This window comes from Dermochelys coriacea, chromosome 15, assembly GCF_009764565.3.
Source record: "Dermochelys coriacea isolate rDerCor1 chromosome 15, rDerCor1.pri.v4, whole genome shotgun sequence".
NCBI lineage: Eukaryota > Metazoa > Chordata > Testudines > Dermochelyidae > Dermochelys > Dermochelys coriacea.
This window is the reverse complement of record NC_050082.1, coordinates 16,653,888-16,671,507: the sequence shown is the minus strand read 5'-3', so window position 1 is coordinate 16,671,507 and position 17,620 is coordinate 16,653,888. Positions and strand designations below refer to the sequence as shown.

At 41.6% G+C, this 17,620-nt stretch overlaps 1 protein-coding gene and 1 non-coding gene across 5 annotated transcripts; both read right to left on the bottom strand.

Annotated features, from left to right (window-relative positions):
* Nucleotides 1-1,377: 1,377 nt before the first annotated feature.
* Nucleotides 1,378-17,388, bottom strand: RANBP1 (RAN binding protein 1). Of its 4 annotated transcripts, none has more exons than XM_038373176.2 (6): nt 17,251-17,388; nt 13,090-13,226; nt 8,879-9,036; nt 7,442-7,570; nt 2,980-3,045; nt 1,378-1,749 (listed from the first exon to the last, which is right to left on the bottom strand). In XM_038373176.2, the coding sequence occupies exons 1-6, from the start codon at nt 17,263-17,265 to the stop codon at nt 1,622-1,624; spliced, it is 633 nt and encodes a 210-aa protein (XP_038229104.1). In that variant the 5' UTR covers nt 17,266-17,388; the 3' UTR covers nt 1,378-1,621. The 4 variants fall into 4 exon arrangements, with proteins under 4 accessions (XP_038229104.1, XP_038229105.1, XP_043354236.1 ...); XM_038373177.2 differs by having other exon boundaries at nt 1,378-1,746; XM_043498301.1 differs by lacking the exon at nt 17,251-17,388 and having other exon boundaries at nt 13,090-13,316.
* On the bottom strand, nt 2,715-2,843 carry LOC119843996. Its single transcript, XR_005289124.1, has one exon. It is a non-coding gene; the product is annotated as a small nucleolar RNA SNORA77 (small nucleolar RNA).
* Nucleotides 17,389-17,620: the final 232 nt, after the last annotated feature.

The following is a 17,620-nucleotide window of genomic DNA, read 5'->3' as shown; positions in this document are numbered from 1 at the left end:
TGAACCATAATACTTATTCTCATTTAAGGAGCATATTAACATTATATTCCATCTTCCATATTCAAATTATAGGTTTAATATTTTTGTAGTAGTATTAGGACCCCCTCATACTTTTCTAAAATGCAAGTTTTTTTTAACTCCACAAATTCTGGTAAAGTGATTACAAGTTCTGTACACATCTGTGCCAAATTTAGAAGGTGATTGTTGGAGTGTGTTGCTTACACCATTGTATTTCAAACTGTGGGAGGAGGTTATCTGGGGTGTGACAGTTGGGGCAAGGGGCTCCAGGTGTCAGGCTAGGGAGAGCCTACAGGGAGGTTTGGGGCAAGAGAGAGCACATGCAACCCCACCCATAGCCTGCTGCTTTCTATGCATCACTGACCACTGCAGTCTTCCTGAGCATTCCCTTGTTTGCTGCCCTGCACTCAGCCAGAAAGCCATAGCCCTGTCTATTTTAAACCCTGCAGGAATGAAAGGGAGGGTGAGAACCCCTGGTTCACTCTGCTATGGGCTTCTCCAGGGATGTCCAGCTGGGTCCTGCCATCTGCTTGTCTCAATGAGTCACTTTCTGTCCTGGATGGGCAGGAGTAGGGGACCCTCTTGTGCCACTCATTGTGGTGGTGGGGCACAGCAAAAAACATGGGAAGCTCTGATTTGAGGAGCTCCATGGCATGTTGTCCAATGAGGTTAGATTCATCCCTAACATTAAAATAGATATAAAAAAACCGTATTTCCTTAAGAGTCAGTGAATGGCACATCATGAGTGATCTATGGTCCTATCTACAATATATAAGTAGGTTTTATAAGTTGTTTTCTAACACAAACACCACTCTTTATCCTTTAGCATGGTTAAAAGAGCTTTTGAAAGTCATTAAGACTTTTAAAAAGTAGCTTCCTACTTATCTTTTTGTAATGAAAGAACCTACATGCGACTGTATTAAATTACATCCAATGCTAGTTCAAAGGATATCTTTTTCCACTACTGTCTGCAATAAGTGGTCATCATACCAGTGGAGTTGTGCCAGGAGAATAATTCTACCATCCAGAATTCTGTGGCACTATAGCCTCCTAGGAAGCAATAGATATAGTGGTCTGCTAAAGAAAACTGTACGTACGCTGTCAAGCAGGAACAATCCCCAATTAGCAAACACAAACAACCAAAACTGGTGTAAGAGGCCTGCTTAATTCTACTAATTTAACTTAACATACAAGAAATGTCTGCATAATTTTACCAACAGGAAGAATTAAAATGCACTTAATCTAATCTGATTACATCACTTATATGAAGATACGCACCCTCAAATATGTAAACACCAACTGCAAGAATTATAGTCACAAATGTTTGAAGTGTACAGAAAACTCAGTTCTGTCCTTTGATGCTGTTTTCAAATTTGTTTTATTCACTCTCTTGGATGACTATAAATAAGTGTTTCCACTATGGAAAAGAAAGTTAGCACAGTACATTTTCATGACTGGGGAATGGATTTTCTGAAGACATCTTCAAAAGGGCAAAAGCTTAGAAAAACAATCTGAATGTTGGAATTCAGTTCTTTATAAAGTCCCTTGTAAAAATTAAAAAAAAAAAAAATTAAGGAAAAAAAAACACAAGGCCCAAGATGATTTATTGCTTCTCTTCAATTTTTTCCTTGGTCTCTTCTTTCTTCTCAGATTTTTTGCTCTCTTCCTTTACAGAAAGCTCTTCTAATTTCTCAGCAACTTTGTCAGCACTATCATTTTTCTCTTTGCCTGCTAAGAGATTGTTTGAAGAAAAAAGTTACACACAGTATGGTAGATTTAATTAAAAATCAAAAAGCTGTATTAACTTGTTTTTCTAAAGAAAGAGTGTAACTGGCTTTTGAGAGAGGATAAAGATGAAGTGTTTTTTGAACACCTTGAACTTTCTGCCACACACTAAGATTATTCATACTGTTTCTTTTCCCTTGTTGATACATACCATGCCAAATGAATGTAGACTCACTCCTTCCCCCTCCTTTAAACAACAACCAAACCAAACCACAACAACAAAAAAACAAAAACACAAAAAACACACAACCACTACACTAGGCCATAGCTTACTGACTAAATGGGATGCCACCTCTTGCAGTGCCCTCATGAACAGTTTTTTGGATTGCTCCAGGGTAACTACTGACAAAGCGCATTTTGTGGAATTGGATGTGCTGGTTCCACACAACTTGCAGCTCGTTTGATAATATCCTTATTCTACTAAGGAGTTATTTGCAATTCAGGTCTCTATCCTCCTCTCTTCCACCACTCCAATAGCTTTGCTTTAGTGAGAGAAAACTAAGGCTATAGTTTACAAGGGAATTCAGTTCCCTGCATTGCCTAAACCACCCAGATTTCCTGAAGCATTTGAATTGCTGACCAGCAGAAGTCTATACTTTAAAAATGTAGAATGGAATTCTATCCACTAAAGGAGTAATTTCTATATGAAATTGAAGATATTTGTTCAGAGAGCTTCTCTCCATTATACATGTTGTGTGTGTCATACAGAACCATCAAATTAAGTTGGTAAAGTTACTTTACAATTTAAACAGTGATCCAAGTTAGTTTAAAATATAATCCTGCAACTGGGGTATTTACTTGTGAACACAAGAAGATTAAATAAATAAAATCAGTATGGTAAAACTGCTACTCAAGTGTAGTATGTTTTCATTATTTATACAGAAAAGTCTTTCTATAATATCTGCCCTAAAAATTATGTCCCAGGAGCAAATGCAAGTCTTCTACAAGGAAAGAAGAGTTCTCAAACCATGGACCATTAATCTAGCAGACTGAAAAAGCCCCTGGACTGAAGATTGCAGTCAGGCACAGAGTGAGTCTGCCAAGACACACCAAATATTCCAGTGAGCAATCTAAGGATGTTCCCTCGCCCCCACCATAGGCATTAAAAACTTGGAAAAGGAGAGGACAAAACGGTGCAATACTCATCTAAATTCCAAGAGAAGATTAACATCTTACCCTTCTTTGCTCCCTTGTCTACCTCATTCCTGCATTCTTCAAATTTTGCTTTGAATTTCTGTGCATCTGTTTGAAGGAAATAAAATGTTTCTTCATTACCTTAAATTATTTACAATGCCTCTTCTTTAGATCTATTTGTTCTGAAACAGACATTTATCCTGAAAAAAATTCATTTCTACATGTTAGTTTGACTGTCTTTTTAGTCTAGAAATATGCACTTAGTGGATTTCATCTTAGTTCAAGTGATCTTAAGTATACAGGCTTCAATTATTTCTCATTATTTAAATACTCTCCGAAGAAAGCAATGCATGTTGCACTTTTGAGTGGGTTTTCTGCAAACTTCTCATCTTAAGCTTCTGCTGCTAAGCGCTATTTTAAGCTATCTGAACTTCTATCCATACCTTCGCAACTAGGCATTCACATCAGAAGCCTACCAAACATTCTTGTTCAGTCAGAGGCCAGGGACCGAGAGGACCATAGACATTTATTTTCTCACACCTAGAGATAGTTCTGCAAGGATACAGCTAAGGAGGAATGGCAAGTTTGCACCATTACTACCTATACTGCACCTGAAGGGAGAATTTCAGTCTCCTGAGTTGAAAATCCAGTCCATTTCATGAGCACAAACTGCACTTAAAAAAAAAAAAAAAACCAAACACACACACACACACACACACACACCACCGCCACCACACAATGCCATCAGTAAAAAGATGCAGGTAACATGGCTCAAGTTACAGCTAACCAGAATTCTTTTAAAGACAACATACATCAATACATTTCAGTCCAAGTGATTGATTCTGAACAGTTCCATTTCAAAGATAGAAACTTTCTGATAATGGCTGCTATCAGTTCTATTACAATAAGCATCCCTCCAACCTTTCTAACTGAAATAATTTGAGAAGCAGATAACCACAGTCAAGTCACTCTCAAATAGAAATAGAAAGGATAATTTGATAAGCCCACATTGAGATAGCATGACTAGCCACTTGAGGTCACTATTGCGCCACAGGAAAACGCACATTTTTAAAGACTGAATATGAAGCCAGAGGTTTTTTAGAATCTCTTCTGAGTGCGCACCCTCCTCATGGATTTTCAGAGCTTCTCTGAAAGGGAGTTCATCATGCATAGTGACACCCCCGGACTGGACCAGAAACTGAACTTTAAAAAGAACAGGAGTACTTGTGGTACCTTAGAGACTAACAAATTTATTAGAGCATAAGCTTTCGTGGGCTACAGCCTACTTCATCGGATGCATAGAATGGAACATATAAGAAGAGATATAGATATGTACACACACACACACACACACACACACACGGTGGAAGTTGCCATACAAACTGCAAGAGGCTAATTAATTAAGATGAGCTATCATCAGCAGGAGGAAAAAAAACAAAACAAACTTTTGTAGTGATAACCAAGATGGCCCATTTAGACAGTCGACAAGAAGGTGTGTGGATACTTAACATAGGGAAATAGATCAATATGTGTAATGACCCAGCCACTCCCATAAAACATAGATCCATGCTTATGCTCCAATAAATTTGCTAGTCTCTAAGGTGCCACAAGTACTCCTGTTCTTTTTGTGGATACAGACTAACAAGGCTGCTACTCTAAACCTGAACTTTAATTCTTTGTCTATGGAGTTCCAAGAAGGAACTCCACTAATAGTTTGCTTTCTTCCCCCTTATCTGCTACTGCAAGGCAGTGTATAAAGGAAGCAATGAAAGCCCTCTGTCACCCCACCCCACCCCCAAACTCAGAGAGAACGTTAAAATCCCAACCCTAAGCTTATTCTTCTAAGTAGACTTTTTTTGGAAGGGGATTCAGGGGTATAAATAGAAGGCTTGGTTTCAGTAAAAGTTTGCCTGAAGAAAAAAAGGATGCTGTATTAGAAAGGTGAAACAGAAGAAAACATTGTTTGCCAATGTGTTAATATGGATCGGCCACAAGGTCCCAACTGTGCAATGGAACATGTTGGTAGTATTTTTGTTTACTACCATCTTACCTTCCCCTCCTATGTGCCAAACTAGACATTTTAATGTGGCTAACCCACTGGCACTGGACTAGTAGCATGCAACCTGAAAGCTATCTGGGATGCACAATAAGAAGCCAGCAGTTATAATGGTCTTTGACAGTCACACACTGTTTGCTGCATTAACTGCTTAAGGGCTAGTGAGAATAGCTGGATCTAGAAGTCCTTCACCCCTTACAAGAGCTACCATTAGACTAGACTGGAGCCAGAAGAGAAAGATTAAGCTTGTTGTGCAGCCACCATGGGATTCTCCTTGGATGCCCAAGTCACAAGCAGAAGGGGTTTTAGCAGCCCCAGAGAGCAGTTCACTTACCCAGTAGCCATCTGGGGGGTGTGGTGAGAAGGGAAGAAGCGTGGCAGCCATTTTGTTTTCCAAGTCTCATTTTATTTCTCATACAGTTAGTTTTGCATGTTCTATTTAGGAATGAACACAGTCTGGCATTCCATGTAGGGAATTCCAGGCAAACCACTACAATGTGTCACTTATTTTGGCGTTTGTAAGGTATTTGTGGCAGAGTGGCTTCCATGCTATGTCTGTATAGTCCCTAACCACTCCTGCCTGGGGTACTCAAGTGCTACCAAGATACAAATAATTTCACTTCCAATTCCCTAAATCATGACATCTATTCTCCTACATTACCTAGAGAAGATACTGCACAGTCAAATTAGTTTGATATTTTGAACAGATGTGAGAATTTGCCTGTTCTGACCACAGATATGACACTCCCTTCAACAGGAGTCACAGAGTAGCAGCCGTGTTAGTCTGTATTCGCAAAAAGAAAAGGAGTACTTGTGGCACCTTAGAGACTAACAAATTTGAGCATAAGCTTTCATGAGCTACAGCTCATTTCATCGGATGCTGTAGCTCATGAAAGCTTATGCTCTAATAAATTTGTTAGTCTCCAAGGTGCCACAAGTACTCTTTTCTTTCAACAGGAGTGTGATTCTTCCACAGTGCTCAAAGCCTTTCATGAACATAAAATAACTGAATTAGAATCTTGCACCATCTCTCTGAATGGTCAAACTATACTACCTTTGGGAGCATTGTAGCAAATAAGTTAACCATGGTTGTTAGGATTACCATATTCCACTTAGAGGATATTTCATTTGATATGTTAGAAGGAAGAGACAAATGGATAACAACACCTAGTACTTGTTCAGTGTAGCAGTCAGTAAAGTACGTGATTCTAAGGAGATGCGCCTGAATGAAAGATTTAATACAAGGTAATTTCCATACAGTATTTGTAATGTCACAAATCAGAGGTTCTCAAACTGTGGTCCGCAGATAGATCCCTCTAAGGTTCGTGCCTGGTCGGCCACACACAAGAAAATGAAGGGCCACCCACCTAATTAGTGGAGCTGCAAAGGCATGGCTCTACTAATTAGGTGCCTGGACCCTGGAGAAGAGACACATGTAAGGTGAGGTGGTGGCCTTGGGGGAAATAGAGGGTAAGTGGGAAGGGGCAGTGGAAATCTGGGACATGCAGGGCAGCAGCGGCCAGAGAAAGGAGACTTTCCTCAGCTCCAGGGCTGCGGCTGCTGGGGAGAGACGGCCCTCCTTCCCAGCCCCAGCCCAAGGGCTGCTGCAGCAGGGGAAAGAGGGCACATCCATCGCATTAGAAAGGTAAGACAACTGATATTAAATTAGGAGTTGTGTGCTTTTATTTGTATAACAAATAACGTTAAAGGTTTTTTTGTTTGTTTGTTTTTTTTTAACTTTAGTGCTTTTATCCAAAGCGCTTTACAATAGTTAGCTAATGGTACAAATGACATTTGGAAAGATCATTAAGTGGTCCGCTCAGACCCTCAGCAATTTTCAAGTGGTCCGCAAAAAAACCCAAACGTTTGAGAACCAATGCCACAAATTTAATCTTCATTAAAACATGAAGTTGAGGTAATTAATGAAAGTAAGGTGAAAACACTGGTTGAAGTCCTGGAGTTGTATCGTATTAAAATTATTTGGAAACACTAACAAGCTCTCTTGAAAACAAAGTGTCAGCACACTTATCGAGGCAAAAACACCCCCCAAAAAGTTAAAGATGGTGTTGGATGGAAAGTGGAGCATAACTGCTCTATCTACATAGTCAGAGCATTACTAATTAACTAGTTGCACTCTGAATTATTTCTGCTGCAGTACTATTTAGATAGAAGGGACTGTCCTTCTAGACAAATATTAGGGTGGCTTTCTATGCGCAAATGAGGTTTTTTCTCCCCTCTCATCCCATTTTGAGTGCTTACAGCCAGTGGGATAGATTCTTTAAAAAGACAGGGAATATTTATTCTTTTCTACCATGGGAGCTACAAAAGGTAGTGGTAACTACTTTCATACATTTATTGTAGAATACTGTGCAGTATTAAATGGCCCAAGGTTACTTCCTAGGCAGATAATATAGTATCAAAAGAAACTGATCTTGTGCCATCACTCACTTTCTGCATTTAGGAACCGGATTGCCAAAAGTTCAGGTTTAGGGCTTTCATCTGCAAAGTCAGCATGTGTGTTCCAAACCCATGCCCTGTCACTTCCAGCATTAGGCTTCAGCTCCATTAAAGGTGTAACTACAAAGAAATGGAACTGATTAGTCCCTAGCTGTATATAACATTTTGAAATACATTTCCACATAAGCCCCACAAGTACCTTAAGTTAGCTAGCTCTTAGTAAAAGTAAATAAAAGTTTATACCTCACAAGGGATTGTAATGTAAAGTTATTTCTAGCTGAAATGGAGGGAAGGGAAAAAAAGGATGGTGCCCATATTGTTCTGTCCTATGTCCCAGAACAATCTGTAATGAGAGGCCAATACTGCCAGAGTGCTAACACCCCCCCACCCATCCCATCCCCACCCCAAAGGTCGTAGTTTCAATTTAATACCATTTTAGAATGCAAAGTTCCCCTACTGAAAGACCAATGGTCTAAAAAGTACTTTCTTAGATAGCGGCCAATACATATGTTTCAAAGGAAGGTACAAGAGCATCCAAATAAAATAGTAAAGTTTCTTCCTTTCTGCTGCTAGTAATCTTATGCATTATAGACAGCACTTAGCTTTCCTCTGAGATCATTCATGTAAGTGATTTCTCCCTCCTCCCTTTATGCCATCTTAAAATTCTGTTTCAATATCCTGCGACAACAAAACTACAAATATTCAACATAGAACAGTATCTTTTTAACTGCCTTGTTACACTTACCCACCCTTTTCTGGGGCAAGTGCACCAAACTAGAGAAACTGTAGTTTCAGCAGAAGTCACAAGCTTGATGAACCCTTCATTCCAAAGCCTTTTATTTAGTGTATATAGTAAGTACAGGGACCATAGACAACTAGAATGCTAAAATGCTATTTCCAATTGCACTTCTCAGTTGCTTCAAACATCTCCCGTCAGCAAAAAACTTCCCATGTCTGATTTCTGTTGACACGAGTTTAGGGAAAAAATTGTTTGAAGACAATCCTTTCAGACATCTAAATGATTTCAGCACAAGAGTTATTTCTGCTTTAAATAAGTTTGAGACTTTGCAGTACTTACATACTCCACATTGGTAGATGTCCTTGACAAGGAATGAGCATCCAAAGAGATTTCATTACAAAACTAAAATATGCAACAAAGTATTTTGATGCCCGTTTAATTTATTAGATTATAAATATATTTACTTGTAGTATTATAGAACTGTGCACAATTAAGTTAAACAGGCATCAAACTGGATGCATACACAGCACTTGTCTATTTGCTGATGTTAGACCATTGGCTCATTCTGCCAAGCCATTTTTAGGGTTAAAAAAAACCTGCACGAATCCTGTAAGACTTGATAACTATATTGCACAAAAAAATAGGTGACAGGCAAAGGGAAGTTATGGGAAATAATGGAACAAACATACTATAATGATTTGCACAGATTTTTAGGGTTTTATCTCTCCTCATGAGAAGGCGAATTGTTCCCTTCTCCCTGTGCTTCAGGAGTTTCACATCCCCGGTTCCTCGTTCTTTCCACTCTGGAAGATCATTTTCTGATGCAAATCTAAACAGCTTTGCTCGCCTTGAGAAAGAGAGAGCAAGAGATTAGAGTTTGTATGCAAGAACAAACCAAGCTGAATAAAAGGTCCCTCAGCCCACCCGTCTTAGGTGAAAGTTAAGATTCCACAGAGCTTTCAGGAGAGAGGAAATAAATCCAGAGTCCTCACCAACAAATTAGAGTTCAAGATAACAGTCTTGTAGGCAAATTGAGCACCATGCTATCAGTAGTCAATGAACTAGTTCAGGACAGAATACTGTATGAATGGAGTCATTAAAAAAAAAAAAAACAACTTCACCGCCCCACAAAAATGTTGCTGAAAGAACGTCTCTGTAATTCCAAGACAGCTCTATATTAGCACTGAATTTATTCCATCAAAAATTGATTTTCATGTTTTATTTTTTTTAAAATCACAGGGCACATGGATTTAAGTTACAGAAGAGATGTGTTACTGTCGTGTATATTTGGAATGAAATTAGTGCACTGAAACTACAACCAATGATTCAACAAAAACACAAATGAAGCCAGCCATGTTGGCCTATTTTCATGGCAGTTTGTTAATTAACAAACTTGTTAAAGGAGAGACGAACATTTAAGAGTAGTTGCCCAGCCTCTTTTCCAGATACTTTATTTTCTCCAACTATCTACTTGTGGGGGAATTCTGCACCACTGCACATGTGCAGAAACATGTCCTGCCACAGATTTTTTTTGCTTCCCTGCAGAAAAATGGTTTCTGTGGGAAAGCAAAGAGAAACTGCACCAGTGCTCACTCACCCTCTCCGTCAGTGCGGATGCATCTGTTCGGGCAGCTGGGGGAGAGGTAATTCACCACGAGTGTGTGTGTGTGTGTGTGAGGGGTCTGTGGATGCCTTGGCTGCCCAGGAACGATAGTCCTGGCTGGGGCAGAGAAGGAGGTGGGGACGGAGACAGATTTCCCCCTCCCCTACATGGAGCAGCCGGGGCTGGGTCAGATCAACCCCCAGAAACCTCCCCTGGCTGCAGGAAGCTCTACAGGTAGTGGGAGGTGGGGTCTGGGTGCGGGGGAAGGGTGCGTGTGTTCCAGGTGGAGTGGGGCTAGGGGAGTAACTCCCTGTAGAATGACCCCTCCTCCTACAGCTGAGGAGCGATGGGGCCAGGAAGTAGGGGGGAGGAGTCACTGTTAGGGGAACTGCTCCCATCTGCCCAACCCCCATGCATCTGGACCCCACCCCACTGCCAAACCTCAGCCCCCTGCACCTGGAATCCCTCCCCACCGAGCCCCCCCTTACATAGGGACACCCCTCCAGATCCCTACCCCACCAAGCCCCACTCCCCTTACATCCAGACCCCCCGCTGAGTCTACCCCCACCATCTTCACCTGGACTCCTCAGCAAAGTCCCACTCCCCCGCACTGAGAATCCCCCAACAAGTCCATGTGCATCCAGATCCCCCCCGGACCCCGGGACCAATCTATCCGCACACAAAATTGTACCACACAGAACCCTGGTACTCTTGAGGGAATTCGGCACCAAAAGTTAAAAATTCTGTACCAAAAAATTAAAATCCTGCATATTTTGTCAAAACAACAGTAACACATTAACAATACGATCACACCATTTTCAGTTATTTGTTGAAAAGTATTTTGAAATAAATTATGAAAATTTAAAATGGTGAGATATTGTGTTATTTTGACAAATAAAACATACAGATTTTTATAATATTGTGCACAGAATGTTTAATTTTTTGGCACAGTTTTACTCCTGAGGCAATTCTATCTCACATACCACCAAGAGTTCCATTTAGGAGAGCGTTTTCCAACCCAATATATTAATGTAAATGCTTTGCATTCAAAGTTAATTAGGTCTTACAATTCTTTAATTTAAACTTTAGTGATTGCTTCCCTCCCAATTCACAAGGTGGACTTTTGTGCCCTTCTATAAGGGCAACAGAATTGATACCCTAATGGGAAAGAAAAAGACTAATTTACAAATAATTCTTAAAGTGTACTGCTTTTCTGATGTAAACAAAAAGGTATCAAGCTAACAGCATACCTTGTTTTAGATTGGTTAGCTAAAAATGTAGTATTTCTACCTAGAAAACTTTCAGATCAAATCAAGCCATCTTCCTCCTAACACTAAGGCTGAGCAAGACAAGATTACCTCATAATATTTTTAAAGCAAAAAGGGTCGATTCCCTTTGTGTTTAGGGTCTCAGATCCATGTCAATACTATACCCCCGATAAAGGGATTACTTGCCAAGTTAATTTTGACCTTCAAAAGGAGCCATACTGTAGGATCATGTGTCTCACAATGTAACCATATAACAATTTGTTTAGTGTTTGCCAGTTAACAGGAGTGCGCAAGTCCCTGGATCTCAGTGTTCCATCCAAGGAATAAATACTTCACTCCCTTAAACTATCCCTCACTTCCTTTCTACCCTCAGAATCTCAATTTGTAGTTTTCCTCTGTCCAACACAGAGGAAAGGGAGATTGAGTGTTGCTGTGCAGAGGCAATATAAATAGGACCCCCCGCCCCCCATGTAACTCCCTTCTCTCCTTCAAAAACAATGCCTTCACAGAGCCCTTAGTGTAGGAGATTATGTAGCAGTGACCTCTCTGTAAAGGTAGGCCAAGGAACTCTGCTAATGGAACTGATTAATATACATCTTCTTGATACTACAATGAAGTTATGACTTGAAAAGACCTAAGTATGACAATGTATTTATGAAATAAGGTAGGTGGGGCCCCCACATCAGTGTCTGCAATTGAGCTGCAGAGAAAGTTTTCACTTTAAACTAAGTCTAAAGGAAGCAGTCAGGAGTTAATGTGATAGAATTTGAACAACCTGCACTCTCTACCACAACCTTGTGGGGAGGTTGAGTCCTATGCGGCAGCCAGGTCAGTCTGACATGCATCCTAACGCAGATCAACTACCTGGATTCAAGGTACCTTATTTTTTGGAACCCTAGGATTCAGGAAAGCCCAGAGCACTGGCATCCAGCCAGGTCTCAGCAAATTTGTCAAAACACTTCCTTTTGCTGTACAATATATTGAACTGCTAGCACCTTAAGAGCTTGCCTAAACTCTAAAGGACCCTCTGATCCTTAGCAGAATATATTCCAGTATTTCTTTAGGGGTATTTGTTTTTATAAGAGAATGGCTTCTGTCATCTGGGACTGCGCATCACTTGGCATACAGAAAAGTTTAGTGATCACACTCCTCATGCAGGACAATTTTTGGAGATGTTCTCGTAGAACCATGCGTTATCAGAGTCTCTTACAGGAGCACACTCTGGAACAGAGCTTGAAAATGACTACTTTTGGCCATCTAACTTTTTCCAAATGGACTTCATGCTTATTTGAAGCAGGATCATCACGGAGCAAGAGGAATGCATCTTAGCTCCTGTGCGACATACATCTCTCTCTAGAGAGGTCTCCAGCTTAGGAAAAGTTCAAGGCATTCTACAAAATTTAAACTTAGATTAAGCCAGTTTGTCCAGTTTTCTAATCCTAGAACTATTACAATTTGATGTCTGCTAACACAATGGAAAGAGCAAAAGGTGTTTCCATGACTGCTCCAGATGATGGCAGAAGGGAACCATTGAAGAGTTAGAGGGTGGGGCATTTACACCTCAAGTCTATAAAATATTGATTCAGTAATCAAGCAGACAGCTTCTACTGGGAGGGGCAGGAGGAAGTATCATGATGACCCAAATATTTGAGCACAGAGTAGGACATGTTAAACTTTAAAAAAAGAAAAACCCTACTTTGTGACATAGTTACACATCTCTAGACCCAACATTTTTGCACAATTCAAGTTAAGAGGTTTAAGTTTTTTGAATCCAAATTTTTCCACTATTAATTAGATATCATTAGAGAGTCAGGATTTCATCATGTTACACTATATCAGCCCCAACACTCCAGGGGCACAGACATTAGTCATATCAAGTGCTATTTTCTTTCTACTAGTACTACATTGTTTTAGGCAAGTACCCCTGTGTGGTGTTTTGCAACAAGCTACCTTCCTACCTTTTATAAGTGTTTTTCACAGTTTAAAAGCAACTAGTGTTTAGAGACATACCCAGTGCCATCCTACTTACATCTTAAAGAGTTCTTCCTCATCCTCCTCAAGGGTCTTGATCTCTTGTTCAGGAAGGGAAACTATGGGCTCAAATTGAGGATCATGGTTAGAATCATCTGCGTTTTCAGTTGAGGTGTCATGTTCCTCATGAGTTTCCTGTGAAAAGAATGCAAAATTGCAATAATCCAGTTTTAAGAACAGTTCTGCAGTAGCTACATCTCTATTTAACATGTGTTACCAAAAGGTATTTAGGAACCACTCTGAATGTTCCAACTACATATACACTAACAAAGTGTAAGTAGTACAATATCAGAATCTGAACTCCACAAATCTAAATTTTATTCAGCCTTTTAAAATATGCAGATTTCCTTCACATTAGTGAAACATAGGAACAGTCACCCAGGAGTCTAAGGACTTGTCTACATACTGTACAGATGCGCACCAGCTGTGGTGTAAATTCTAGTAAACACCAGAGTATGGTGCACTAACTGACTGTGGATCTTACTGGTGGACACTAAAAACTAACACAAACTGACTGTAGTCCCATTTCAAACGGGACTACATTGACATGTACTAGGGAACTTTTAGCACATTTCACTTTTAGTGCCCCAGCCCTGATCCCCCTCCCACTTTCCAAACCCCTCAATCCCAACCCAGAGCCCCCTCCTGCACCCCATATCCCCCGCCCCATCCTAGAGCCTGCAGCCCCAGCCCAGAACCCCCTCCTGCACCACAAACTCCTCCTTTCTGGCCCCACCCCAGAGCCCTCACCCCCTCCTTCACCCCAACCCCAATTCTGTGAGCATTCATGGCCTGCCATATAATTTCCATACCCAGATGTGGCCCTTGGGACAAAAAGTTTGCCCACAGCTGCCCTACCCAAAAGCAGTAAAGAAACTATTCATACAGAAGGACTCTAGTCACAGTGGAATAGTGAGGGCAGAACATTTCTAAAAGCTTTTTGAAAATAAAAAAAAGGTTTTGATTTGTGTGTCAAAGTACTGCGCTACCTCTGAGAACAAAAAATCAAGATTTCCTTTTATATTGTAGATCCATGCCATGAAGAAAGAGAAAGGGGGATACATATTTGGAGAAACAGGGGGCACACAGAGTCCTAGGCATAAGAGAGTAGATGAAGGAGTTGCAACAGTCCTTGAAATAGAGGGGGATAGGAGAATGGCACACAGGGACCTTGTGGAGTGGAACAGATGAACACAGAGCCCCCTGGTTTGTGCAATTAGCTCGGCCAACAGAAAGCAAGAGATACCCTCTCCTTAGTATTCTCACTCTAACAAAATTAAGATAACATAGCTACATGTTCCTTTAAAAAATTAAGCTGACCAATTAACCATCAAAAGATCTAAAGTAACAGAACTAAGTCTGGCTTTTAGCTATAACACAACCTTGTAATACGAGAACAGTATCAAAATGTCTCAGGTTAAAAAGAATATTGGTATTCTTGCAATGTTAGAGATATTTAAATATTACACTGATTTTATTTTTAAATCTTGATTAAAGTATTGGCTGGAAACCTAGAATTAGCAAACTAGCTTAAGGCTATGAAAAACTGTTCCCCTATTTTTGGTTTTGGATAATATGTTTTAAGTTATTGAAGTAGTACTCCCTCCTACAGGCTTAGAGTTCTGACAGAATAGTTATTACAAATGAAGGCTTTTAAAGGGTATTCATTACAAGTGTCTCCATTTACAGTTAATGTTAGATGCTTAAGTTCATTAGTTCAGAGTTCACATTATAAGGATCCCAGACAACTTAAGGAGCATACTTATCACCACATCCATATCTGTTTTTATCATTTAAGTTATTGGTTTTGAGACACTGTGCATTCAAATCAGGTTAATTTTAAAAGAACAAGATCTGTATATTAAGGAAATATTAAGATTCAGAGATTTTAAAAACCCTCAAAATGAAATTGTCATGGCACATGTGAAATTTAAGAAAAGTGAGATTTTTCATGAGCACGTTGGGTTCAAATATTCAGTTAGTGTTTTCAAATTATATGACTTTGTATGTGCAACGTAATATAGTAGCTTGTTCCCTATTGATATTAAGTAGGCTGACAACTGCAACAGGAGCTCTTCTATAACATTGGGTCAATTCACGTATCAAAATATTTGATAGTAAATGTCCTTTCTCTCATTTATCAAATACAGCTTAAGTAACTGTGTTGGGAGAAAGAAAAAAAAAGTGTGAAGTTCTGTAAAAACCATTCGTGGCCTTCTTGAAAAATTCAATTAAAAATATTAGATACACAGTGGGATGCTATATCCATTTTAATTTAAAATTGCTGTATGCATTTTAATTATAACACCTAAGATCACAATGGTGCACATATGATCAGTTTATCTTACTGAAAAGATCTTATAAATGTCATTGAGAGAGGAGGAAAACCCAAGATGTCAACACATACCATTTAAAGAGTGCTCTATCAGAAATTTTTAAAAGTTAAGTTGAGAATACCCCCTCCCCCCCCCCTTTTTTTTTTTTTTATAAAAACACACACACACACACACACACACACACACACAGTGTAAAAGGTAGACAGTTTTAGATACGGCTTTATAGACAGAGTTAGTATCACACAACTGAATTTCTAATTTAACACTTTACCCTGCAGCTATGTTGTCTTTGTTCTTGACTTAATTTTAATATATATGAATCACTAAGAGACTTCTCACTTAAGACGACAAGAAATGAAATGTGGTTCTTTTATAGCCAAAGAAGCCACAAGAATATTCCAGAAGTCTAGCAAACAGTTTCTTTGCAATACAGGGAGGGAGAAAGCATGGTCTTACGGTTAAGGCATTAGCAAGGGACTCGAGATCTTAATTCAATTCCAGCTCTGCCACAGACTACGAGATCTTGGTCAAATCATTTAATATCTGTGCCTGTTCTTTATCTGGAAAATGAAGATAAGTATTCTGTTCTTCCTCACCACTGGCAGTTTAGATTATAAACTCTGGACAAATACCGTCCCTAATTAGGTGTATGTACAACACACGGCACAACAGGGCCCACAGCTTGGTCGGTGTTTTTATTTGTTACTGGAATAAAAGTAATGGTTCGACAGAAAACAAAGGTTAGTTCAAAGATGCTACAACACACCTTTTGGCGATACCTGTTGAATGTCACCAGTGTTCTAGCACACAAGAAAATGGAGAACAGCCACAGTAATAAAACCGTGATAGAAGAACGGTTGTAGTACACTGCACCAAGACCTGACTGTTTCCAAGAGAAAGGGGGAAAACATCCCAGAGAGAACACAGGCCAGGCTTGTAGAACCGACAGACTCCAGCACCGAGATAAACAAACCTCTTTGCAGAGATAACTGATCCCTTTATTCCGCCCCCACTTCGATTCCCTGCAGGCGCCACAAGAAAATCTTAAGTAACAATAAGCACATGTTAGAGGCGGCGAAAGAAAACGAATCACAGTATTGCGATAAAGACCCACCCATCCGCGATATAAAAAGCACGTGGGAGTCTAGGGCGACTAGCCCCGGCCCTGCCAATAACATGACGGGGGAGAGAAGGGGGCCGGGGAGGGGGGGCTGCTTCAAAAGCTCCTGAGTCATAAACCAGATTGTGGCGCCTGCGGAGGCTCAAACGCCCGCTTGGGGCAGAGCCGACCCGGCTGCAGGGCTAGGGGCCAGGGTGAGGCGGAAAGGGATGTCACCGTCTGTCTCGGCCGCAAAGCGATGGGCCCAGCAAGAGACCGGGACGCACGTGTGCGCGGACAGCCCCCAGCACGGCGAATACCCGACCCCACGCGCACCTTGGGATGCGGGGCGAAAAGCCACCCAGGCCCCCTTTCCCGCCAAGACAAGGCCGCCCTCCCGTCTCCCTCCTCGGCCCCCGGTCTCATCTCCTCGCTCGGCCTCGGGGCCCTCGCCACGAGTCCTCTAAAGGCCACTGCTCCCCCGGACAGCCTCGCTACTCTCCGGGGCCCTTCACCCGACCGGCCCGCGGGCTTCTGGCCCATCTGTCCCCCGCTGCGTCTCCAGGCCCCCCCCCCACCGTCTCAGACCACCCTGAGCCCACTCCCTCAGCGCCAGGCCGCCCCACTCCACCTCCTGCTCCCGAGCCCCAGGCCCAGGCCGCCCCAGCGCTCCCCACGGAGCCCCTCCGCCCCACATTGCTCCGGGCAGCATCGGCATCCTCACCTTGGTCTCCGCCATAGGGCTGGGAGGTGGCGCTGCTCCTAGACTAGACGGGTTCGCGTCGCTCTCTTCCCCCCCCACGGCAGCTTTGGCGCTGAATTTCCTGCTCGCCGCCCCCTCCCGCTTTTACCTCATTCCCGCAGCCCGCGCCGCCGTTGCCGCAAGGCCTGATGGGAAACGCCTACTTTACCCCGCTCCCTTTCTGTCTTATACTGCTGCTCGCTGGAGGCGGCAGGGTGGCCCCTCCCCCTGAGCTTAGCCTCCTGATGGGCCTAAATCGCAGCCACGCCGAGGTGTCCGGCCGGGCAATTTCTCCAGGCTCCCACTCGAGGTCTCGGAAACGGCACGAATTCCCCCCCCCCCCGAAACTCGC